Source organism: Octopus bimaculoides, chromosome 11 (genome assembly GCF_046866305.1).
Source record: "Octopus bimaculoides isolate indiv1 chromosome 11, ASM4686630v1, whole genome shotgun sequence".
NCBI lineage: Eukaryota > Metazoa > Mollusca > Cephalopoda > Octopoda > Octopodidae > Octopus > Octopus bimaculoides.
In genome coordinates, this window is record NC_142938.1 from 5,334,443 (window position 1) to 5,346,942 (window position 12,500).

The window sequence follows — 12,500 nt, forward strand, 5'->3', positions numbered from 1 at the left end:
ACACAGATGTAGACACAGATAAGGTTACGAACATATGTATATAATGATACATACGTCTGCAGAGTCACAAAGGACTAGCGGATCAGAATACTATAGCTTCATAAAGCTCTTTATATACGTGGATATATGTGTGTAGGGATGTGTACTTGTGAGCAACACCGGGAGATACAAACATATATATACATATATATATATATATATATATATATATATATATATATATATATATATATATATATATATATATATATATATATATATATCGAAAAGAAATTGTGCGCCTTCATGTATGTGTAAACATATATATATACATACATAATTGCGTGCGACAACAAAAGATGTAGATGGCTCAATATCGTTGGAAGTAGAAGGTTATGTTTAGTGTCTTTTGAATTTATAAAGACCTACATAATTGACTTGCGACAGTTGAAGATGTGAAGCAATCATCGCATCATCAAAGAAGGATCTTGAAGTCTTGTATGTGAGTCTTTATAACTGTATCATTCAATATATATATATATATATATATATATATATATATATATATATATATATATATATATACACACTTTTGGATATAAGTCTACACATCATTTCAAGTGGTTACCAGGAAGGTATAGGAAGTTAGCCAACGACTCAGTACTGCTTATTATAGCAGAAATTGTTATAAGGCGGCGAGCTGGCAGAAACGATAGCACGCCGGGCGAAATGCTTAGCAGTATTTCGTCTGCCGCTACGTTCTGAGTTCAAATTCCGCCGAGGTCGACTTTGCCTTTCATCCTTTCGGGGTCGATTAAGATAAGTACCAGTTATATACTGGGGTCCATATAATCGACTTAATCCGTTTGTATGTCCTTGTTTGTCCCCTCTGTGTGTAGCCCCTTGTGGGCAGTAAAGAAATAAGAAATTGTTATTAGATAATGAAGGGGCTTACGTGTCTCCTATAAACTAGGCCATTCTCTGGATTTTACTAACGCTCTACTCTAAACCATGCGCATATTGAAGTACAACTACCGGTTATGTATGTATATAGATATATATATATATATATATATATATATACATATATATATTACATACATATAAGAGGGATGACCACTAAGTGGACATGCATTATGCTAGAAGACCACATATGGTCTGACGACTAAGTAAAGATTGTTTTGAATAAAATTCAGCAAACGCCAGAGACGTAAGCGAGCAAGAGAAATGAAAAGATACAAAATATAAAGATTAATCACACACCCGGTTTCGTTGTTACCACTTACGTAATTACTTACGTAATTACTTACGTAAATGTCTGTAACTCATCAGTGTGATTATCATAGCAATATAATTTGCAGAACTATACACGAGACGTCCGCATGAGATTGAGCATGTATATTGTTCTACCAATTACATTTGGGGTTATATTTCAAAAGTCTTTTGAAATGATCACATTGTTCAATTAAATGGAGTTGCATGAAACGATCGTACTGTATTACATCTGGATATTACATCCTTGTTGCTTAGTTTGATATATATATATATATATATATATATATATATATATATATATATATATATATATATATATATATATATATATATATACATACATATATTGCCTGTGTCTGTAACAGTGTGTATAAGTAGTTGTGTATATATGCATACATATAAGACCAGAAATTGAGAGAGGATTAGCAATGTGTAGTCAGATTGTTTGATTGACAGTTATATAATTATGTATCTATCACCTTTAAATTACTGTGCAATACTAACTTGGTTCCTTTTTCTTTTTCTTCTCTGTGATTTCAGTGGAAGGTGCCCAAACCTGGTCAGACTGGTGGGGTTATGAAGGTATATCAGGTATGTAGTAGCCTTAACCATATCGATTTATGAGAAATTTATGAACGACATCCTTAACGAAGGGTTGTTAGCGAACACGTAATTACCCAACTAGGTAGGGATGTACAAACTCCATCCATACATAGATATAGAAAGATTGACAGGAAGGGACAGACAGACAGGCAGACTGACAGACAGACTGACAGACAGGCAGATAGGCTGCCATATATATATATATATATATATATATATGCAGCATGGAAGATGTTTGTAAACCATTTAAGAACGCACTACCTCATTTAAATTTAATGTGTCAAAATAATTTTAAAAATTTCCCTTATGAAGTTTTTCACGCTGATTACCTGATAAATTCTTATAAAGATTTTATCCTATTTTTAAATTTTAAAGATATATATATATGTATATGAACAGTGTATAGTTGGAATTATAACCCCGCATTTGGACTCATCTCATGAATTACAGATACGAGATCCGATATATTGTTTCTATATGTATATATTGGAAATTTCTATCCTATAATGAAACAAGATACATGGAATTAAAAATAACAAATTTTCCACTTTTTGTCTTAGTACACACACAAACACACACACACAAACACACTTATACAGACACACACTCGCACATACATACACACGAATAGATAGATAGAGAGAGAGAGAGAGAGGGGGAGAGAGAGAGAGAGAGAGAGAGAGAGAGAGAGAGAGAGAGAGAGAGAGAGAGAGAGAGAGAGAGAGAGAGAGAGAGAGAGGGAGATGGATATATATATATATATTTGCACACACGCAGTGCGAAAAATGATTTGTTTATGCCACGTGTTAGAGTTGCTCTAATATATTTCAGAAATGTTCTTGTAGAGTGACAAATTCCGACCAAGAATTAAGTTTTATGTGTTTATTTGAACCTGCACTGCCTTCTTGAAAATATCGCGAAATTAGCGGAAAACTTTATAAAACGTCTTAAGAATTTTCCTACTCCAAGTAATTAACAAACCACGCAAAGAGAGTAAGAAATGCTTCTCAAAGCAATAATCCTGGTTGAATAGACATTGGAAACTAAATGTAAATTTAATACTCATTAATCATGTGGCCTGGGTCACCACTGACCAAAACTTATCAGAAATATCGAAAATATAATGATAGACATTCACAGACAGATAGATAAATAGATAGATAGACATACAGTCAGACAGATGGACTAGCAGATAATTAGCATTTCCTGTTACGCTTGAATATAACCACATAACTTGAAGATAATCGAATTTCTTTTACAAACAGAATGAAACGAGGAAAACTTTTCTTATTACTTAGAATTATTATATAGTTTAATATATTTATTTAAAACTTAGAAAGAATTTCATATTTTCGGAAACAGAATTTTAAAACCATATTATAGATTTATTATATATATATATATATATATATGAATTCCACCATTTCCTAACTTAATAAACATAACATGAGAAGGTCGGATATTTAAAATGGTGATTGAGGCACCCTAACACCGTGCTGGGGCATCGACTTCAGAATTTGGTCAAGGAAGTGACACCGGTTCTTATTTTTTAAGCCTGGTATTTATTCTCTCGGACGCTTTTGCCGAATGGCTAAGTTGCGAGTTTGTCAAGCGATGGTGGCGCGCGCGCACACACATGTGCATGTACGCATATACGCACATACAAGCATACACACTTACACATCTATCTATTGATGTGTGTGTATGTGTGTGTATGTGTGTATGTGTGTGTATGTGTGTATGTGTGTGTATGTGTGTATGTGTGTGTATGTGTGTATGTGTGTGTATGTGTGTATGTGTGTGTATGTGTGTATGTGTGTGTATGTGTGTATGTGTGTGTACAACGGCTTTCCACACACTTTTGGACTACTAAATTATTCACTCACAATGCATTTGTAGTCCCGGCGGTATAGAAGAAACTTGCCCAAGATACCGCGCAATGGAATTGAACCCGAAACCATGTGATTACAAAGCAGGATTCTTAACTACACGGACTTACCTTTCTATATTTGTCTCTATCCATTCATAAGTTTCCACATGTCTGTGTGTGAATGTGTACATGTATGTATGTACGCACGTACATGTGTATGTATGCATATATGTATGTATGTATGTATGTACATGTGTATGTTTATATGTGTGTATGTATGTACGCTAGTACGCAATTGCGTATGTATGTATCCATCTATGTACGCACGCACGTATATATATATATATATATATATATATATATGTATGTATGTATGTATGTATGTATGTATGTATGTATGTATGTATGTATGTATGTATGTATGTATGTATGTGGCTGTAAAGCATTCAACTCCTGACGTCAAATGTTTTCCTTATATGGTTTGAAATTAAGTCTTAAACTAAATAGTTCTTGCACAATGATGACACCCCTCCCATTATTTCCTTTTACATCCACGATTCCAACAAAACGCCCGGCTTTTCACTTAGGAGTGACAATCGATTAAAACGTCAAACATTTCCAAGTAAGGCAACTTAGAAGAATTTATAGAGAACTACAATAAATGGCAAACAGACTGGAATAAATCGGAATATGCCAGAATAGAGCGAATCAATTCTCAAAGGAATTTATAATTTTGACCCAACCAGAGAAATCGTGGACAGATGTTCACTTCGTGATTTCAGAAAAAAACAATTAAAATGTAGTCTTTAAGGCATATTTTTATTATGGATATCAAACTGGAGAAGTCTGAAGTAATAGAGTAAATCTGACTCTCAAAGCAACGTGAGACTCGACAAGTGAAATTAATTTAATATATTAACACCTGCAAACAACTTAAACACTGATACTCCACCTGTTGACGAAGCAAATGTGTTTTTATATACATCATCTGACTCAAAATGTACCAAGTAAGTTAAATGTATTACTTTGCTATCAACTCAGGCAAAAATTGTGTCCCTGTTGCTATCAAAGAAGTGAATTCACTAAGAGAATTTCATAATCAATTCCAAAACAGCTGGCTCCTCTTAAGACGCATGATTTTCGTCAGTTGAACTTAGCACTAGTAAGCAGGCTGGTTCAAGTGTTGAGCTTACCCAAGGCAAGTGTCAGGTCTAAACGCCATTTTGGTTATGCACACAAACACGCCCGCATAAGCATATATATGTTAGACTTCCATTGTAATTTCTTTGAAAATTCTTGGAGATTCTATAAATAATTCTTCGTTGTATACCACAAGTTATTTAACCTAGTATAGGCCTCTCAAAACACTGAGAATAAAAAGGAACTAGCTTTCTAACTTTTCAAACACCATTAATGGAATCTTATCTAACGCAGCTATTTTGGTTCAGTAAATGATCAAGAGGAACGCTTTCCTATTTCAGATTGTCGTATGACAACTTGTACAGCAGAAGAAATGTAAAGCAGCCATTAAGTTACCTGAAATATGGATTGGTATGATATAGCTCCCAGGAAACAGGAACATTATAATGGAAGCCTGTAACATAGCTGCCGCGATATCATAGTCCACGTTTGGTCAGCAATGAACATATAATTTTATACTCAACAAACTTGGTTATCTTCTGGTCACACATTTAGCGAAGCATTTGCAGATTGCTCTCGTGAAATTAAAATATGCATAAAAAATAACAAATATCTCCTGTAGAACGAAAACTTTGTTTTACGAAACTGCCAAATAGTCAATTAATACGCTCAAATACTTCTTGGCAAAGGACCTGTATTGATTTTATTGGTCTGAAATCTTCTTGAACGAGAAATCACGACATAAGTTACGTTAATGGATAATAAATTCACAAGTCCGCCATCATTTACATTTCAATTGTTAAGTGTTACTACGTCAACAGCTAATACTTGCCTTGAAACTCAGGTTTTATTACACAAATGATAGACATTTCCTTCCAAATTTAACATTTTATTCATTTTCGCCAAATTTGGAATGTATCACAATCACACAAGACCATGCATCTTCCGAATGTCACTGCACAATCTAAAATATATTTATTTCTTCATTGCCCACAAGGGACTAAACATAGAGGGGACAAACAAGGACAGACAAAGGGATTAAGTCGCTTACATCGACCCCCAGTGCGTAACTGCTACTTATTTAATCGACCCCGAAAGGATGAAAGGCAAAGTCAACCTCGGTGGAATTTGAACTCAGAACGTAGCGGCAGAATAAATTCCGCTAAGCTTTTCGCCTGGTGTGCTAACGATTCTGCTAGCTCGCTGCTTTGCAAGCTAAAATATATTACGGAATGATTTGTCAGATTGCGAATATTTCACTTGCTTAGATGAGGAAAGATATCTGCTGAATACAAGAGCTGTATCTTCTGTTAACTGAAAATTATTTCCTATCCAGTAATATTCTTTTTCGTCTCAGTCATTGGATGCGGCCATGCTGGAGTACAAACTCGAAGGATTTAATTGAACAAATTCATCCTAGTCCTTGTCTTAATCCTCGTACAAATTGATCCTAGGCCTTGTCTTACGCCTCGTCGAATGTGACCTAGCATTGCGTCAAATTGAGAACAATTTCAAGGTGATAAAAGTGTAAACATGTAAACTATGTGAAGAAAATAGCATTGTCACATTCAGGGTTTTTTTAGGTACCACCCTCGTATATATATATATATATATATATATATATATATATATATATATATATATTTGTTGTTGTACTTGGGGATGGTCATATTGCCAGTTTAGCCAATATATATTCTTTTATTTGTATCACTTATTTGACTGCGGCCATGCTACGGCACCGCCTTAATCGAACAAATTGACCCCAGGACTTATTCTTTGTACTTAGTTCTTAGTATTCTTAGTACTTACTCTATCGGTCTATTTTGCCGAACCGCTAAGTTACGTGGACGTCAATACACCAACATTGACTGTCAAGCGTTGGTGGGGGGAGAAACACAAACACACAAATACGTACGCACAAATATTAGGTTAACCGGAAAGTTCGTGCCGATTTTTAAAGGAAAGAAAAAGGTGAATAAATACTTGCCATTACATTTTTTTACCAACCAAATATGAACCATTTTGTTGCACAATGTGTCTCCATCTTTCCTTTAACTTGAAAATACTCTCTTCCCAGAATTGAGGTGGTTTCATGGCAAATTAGTCGAAAGGTAAGCTACTATAAACCGGCACGAACTTTCCGGACAACCCAATACGCGCGCGCGCGCCCGTGTGTGTATATATATATATATATATATATATATATATATATATGAGAGAATTTACGAAAAAAAACAACAGACGAAGACAGGTGGTGTAAACAACAAATGTATTAGTATAACGCTCGGGATTAGGGAAAGTCTTTAACGTTTCGAGCCTACGCTCTTCAACTGAAAGGAACCCAGAAAGAAACAAGGAGAGAAAAAATATAAATGTAGTGGTCAGCGATCTATCATGGCGAATATATATATACATATATATATGTATGCAGTGGGATTGGAGCTGGAACCATGTGGTTGGCAAGCGAGCTTTTTACCATACAGCCACATGAACTATGAGGTTAACTAGAAGCGAAATTATGAATTGGGAGTTGCAAGTTATGTGAGGGTAATAGAAAGAACAGATTATAAGTCTATTTAGATCAGAAATGCCAACAGTATATTTTCCTTGTACCAATATATTTAATTTAGTTCTTTGCTAACCTTAATGATAAGGTCACAAAAAATATCCAGACAAAAATTCGATAAAGAAAATGATTTTATATCGGTAAAAATTGGGTGAAACTGTAAAAGAAAAAAGAAAGATAATTGTATGACTGTGAGATAAAAGGAAGGAGATATAAACAGGGCTGGGAAGAGGGGGAGAATGATGGAAGTAGAATGAGAATTACTTTGATAATATAGTAAATAGATATATAACGAGATTTATCAGCATATTTCAGGCACGCATACACACACACATAAACACACACACACACACACACACACACACACACACACACATATATATATACACATATATATATACATATATATATATGTATATATATATATATATACATATATATATATATGTATATATATATATATATATATATATATATACATATATATATATATATATATATATATATATATATATATATATATATATATATATATATATATATATATATATATATATATACTTGTGTGGCAGTGTGTGTCAAAACACACACTGATAGATAGATAGTTAGATAGAAAGATGCATAGATAGATAGATAGATAGATAGATAGATAGATAATTTATATATTTATCTATCTATCTATCTAGAAATGAGTTGACAGACAGGTAAACAGACAGACAGGTAAACAGACAGACAGGTAAACAGACAGATAGGTAAACAGACAGACAGGTAAACAGACAGACAGAGATATGACAGCCACAGAAATGTATTATCAAGGACGTCAAGACAACATATGTGTGTGTGTGTGTATTCATAAATACATATCTATATATACACAGCCGAAATGATAATCTGAAACTCGACTGAGGATAGAAAACTCCGAATGACCCGTCCTTGTTTTCTTTGTATCGTCTGTTTGGGTGTTTTGCGTTCTTGTCCCATTTTTGTATTTTTTTATGTATAAAAAACATAACGGCGTACGTTCACTTTTGTCTCTTACATATATATATATATTCTTTTCGCCTATACATACATGATTTATGTTGATATGTATAAAAAGGTATGACTCAAATACTTTGAATATTTTCATTCATCCATTCCGGAATCTGTTTGACTGGATTTGCGTTTTCAATTTTCTCTACTCTATTTTTTCGCATTGGCTATCTATGAGCACTCCGTAAATAGCCCATACACTTTAATACATGCTAAATATTATATATATATATATATATATATATATATATATATATATATATATATAGTTCTGCCTAAATAATGGATCTACAAATGCAATATCTCTGCATATCTCACTCTATTTTCATTCCTCCACTTCACTCTCTATTTTGTATCTTATCTAAATTAACTATTGCTTAACTATTTTCTCACACCGTCTCCGATGAAGAGATATAATAAATATCCAGGAAATAGCTGTAAGACCTTCTATTTATAAACGTTCTGAAATCTTCACAGCCTTGGTTTTTTATCTCATTCTCAAAAAAAAAATTATTGATATATATATATATATATACATATTTATGAAGATGTATTTATATATATATGTCTGTGTATGTATGTATGCGAATTTGTACAACATATATGCAAAATTGAAGACATAAATGCATGTTTGCATACATACGTACACATGCACACACACTCACACACATACACACACACACATTCATTCATCGATGTAGATGTAAAACGCACATGAAGAGACACACAATGAACTTTCCAAAAATATGAACCATCACAAACACCTTCTCTCACACATAAACGGACACAATTCACCATTACACTTCCTCACCATCATCATCACATGCGCAAAGCACACAAACGAAGCTAAAACGATTAGTTCTGACGATCTGAGCTAACGTCAACAACCTAACAGGAAAATAAGAAATTTGATTATGAGCTTCTCCGTTTATACAACATAAAAGACACATCTTGCCAGTCAGATTTTTACCGTGAATACTCACCTTTACCTCCTGTCTTGTAATCAACAGGTTGAAATTAAATTCATAGAAAATATATTCAAATTAAAATAGAAAACAAAAAAACAAAAAAAATAAAGCTGATTTCTCTTTGGACGTCTTTAAAAGAATTGCTGGAGTTCTTTTATTCATTTATTTCTTTCAGTCATTTGACTGCAGCCATGCTGGAGCACCACCTTCAGTCGAGTAAATGGACCCCAGGACTTATTCTTTGTAAACCTAGTACTTATTCTAACGATCTCTCTTGCCGAACCGCTAGCTGACGGGGACGTAAACACGCCAGTGACGATCGTCAAGCAATGTTGGTGGGGGCTGACAAACACAAACATATACATATACATATATATATATATATATATGTATATATATATATATATATATATATATATACATATATACGACCGGCTTCTTTCAGTTTCCGTCTACCAAATCCAGTGATAGGGCTTTGGTCGGCCCGAGGATATAATAGAAGGTGCCATGTAGTGGGACTGAACCCAGAATCATGTGGTTGGTAAGCAAGCTACTTACCACACGACCACTCCTGCGCCTACAAATATAATAATTGTAAAGCTGATTTTCATGGGACACAATTTATTTCTGCATACAGTGCACATATATTAACTCAGATACGAGGAAATCGGTCGGGCAAATACACGGACAAATATATACACATGAATAAGTGTATGCACTCGCCTACAAATATCTACAGACACACACGCTCATACACATGCGCGCGCGCAGGTAAACGCAGTATTCCTTCCCACGAAGGAAAAAATGCAATAAATGATTTGTAAATTTGATTATCTTTCATTTCATGAATACAAGTGTATGCAGAAACACCCAAACACGCACACATGCACATACGTTGAGATGCACACACACATACAGACTGAAATATGTATAAGGATAGATAGATGGATAAATAGATACATACATACATACATACATACATACATACATACATACATACATCCGTGGATGCACGGATAGATGTATATACTGACTGTATATTGTTTGTATACTTATATATATATATATATCTTATATACACACACACTCCCATATATATATATCTATAACACAAACACACACATATATATATATATATATATATATATATATATACGTATATATAAATATTTATATATACGTTGATTATATATATATATATATATATATATATATATATATATATATATATATATATACACATATGTCATAATTTTCGTTTGTTGCCTATTTAATCCTGAAAAGATATATATATATAAATATAAATATATATATATATATATATATATATATATATATATATATGCATATATCTATGTATATGCATATATGTGTGTGTGTGTGTGCATATATATATATATATATATATATATATATATATATATATATATATATATATATATATATATATATATATAAATGTGTGCGTATGTATTTGTGAGTGTGTGTGTGTTTGTGCATGAGTTTAAAAATAGTTTGCTTTCCTGTGTTTCTATTATTTATTATTAAATATACATAATTTTATCGGATATTGCGGAAATATCTTTGTAATATTTGTATTCATGTATGCATCAAATATCTATTTTCTTGGTGGTGCGTTCATGTGGCATTATGTAGGTCTACTTCATCTACGTTTCCAGGTCAGGTGACCTTATCATAGAAATGAACGACCGCTGAAGAATAGATATTTCTGATCGCTTTGTTTTGAAATTACTTCCAATATTGTCTTGGAATGGCTTCTATAAGGAGTGTTGTAAAAGGTGGAATGACACTAATGGGAATGTTTTAATGTATATTCTGTGTTTAGTGGAAAACATCAATAAAATTGCACTTGGGAGAAAAAGTAGGAATATCATGGGCGAAGAACGACACAAAAGTAAAAAATGCCAAAGATTTTATATGTAAAATAAGAACTTATGTGAAATCCCATCTTGGTCGATGTATATATAGTCTATAGCTGCATATATACATCTGTGTGGGTGTGCATATATATATATATATATATATATATATATATATATATATGCACACATGTATTTATATGCATATATGTATCTGTGTATGTATATTTGAAAACGAGTGTGCGCATATCTATTCGAATGTGAATGCTACTTCACGCAGATAGGTACACGCACTCGCGCATGTGTGTGTGTGTGTGTGTGTGTGTGTGTGTGTGTGCGGTGCGTGTACACTCGCTCATACAAGCATGATTTTCGGTAACTGGATGAAATAAGTTTAGCTTTAACTTTCCCGTTCTTATAAACACCAAGTAGCTATTTCACTCACTTTCTGATCGTGTGTGCACCAAACCACACATGTACATATGCTTACATTTTCCCGAATGCTTGTATGAGCGAGTGTACACGCGCCATGCAGCTTGCGCGAGGGCGTTTATACATCCACATCTGTTAATAGTTATTTTTAATACTTTTCTCGCTGTATTGCGTGTTCCTTTCTGTTTTGCATCGGTGATTTTACTTTTGATCTTTTATATAAATGAAGATATTTCCATCGTTTTGCTGCCTTTTCTTTCTACGAAATGAGAAGATACATTGCGGAAATGTAATTTGAACGAGTTGTCTCCATTTATCACCCGATGAGACACATCTGCACCGTCTGATGCACATGAAGCAGTTGGTAAGTATCCCACCCGTAAGGGATCGAAGCTAGATGTATCGAAACAATTACCGTGATTAATAAAAGATCTCGTATATTCCATCTTCCGTCTTTCATTTATAATATATATATACACACACACAACACATAAATACACTGCAACACAATTTCCTTTCCTCAACAGGCGCTGCCCTGTTTAACATTGTCCCAAAACAGATCAAAGAGGAAAAGCATCCTATTACATTTAAACGGAATATGGACAAATTTCTTCAGGGAATACCAGATAAGCCACCTACACCTGAAGACAGCTCACTCAACAAGAACTCCCTACACAAATGGATCATGATACCACAGAACTTGACTTAAAAACGATTTAGCTAATCCTATCAGGTGGTGCTATTAAGTTAGACAT

The 12,500-nt window shown here is 33.5% G+C and overlaps 1 protein-coding gene across 1 annotated transcript in view; it reads left to right on the forward strand.

Annotated features, from left to right (window-relative positions):
* Window positions 1-12,500, forward strand: part of LOC106868317 (carbonic anhydrase-related protein 10-like) — a 636,113-nt gene that overhangs the window by 379,339 nt on the left and 244,274 nt on the right. Inside the window, exon 2 of the mRNA XM_089359237.1 lies at window positions 1,795-1,845. Within this exon, the coding sequence (XP_089215363.1) occupies window positions 1,795-1,845 (51 nt within the window). The remainder of the gene's footprint in view (window positions 1-1,794; window positions 1,846-12,500) is intronic.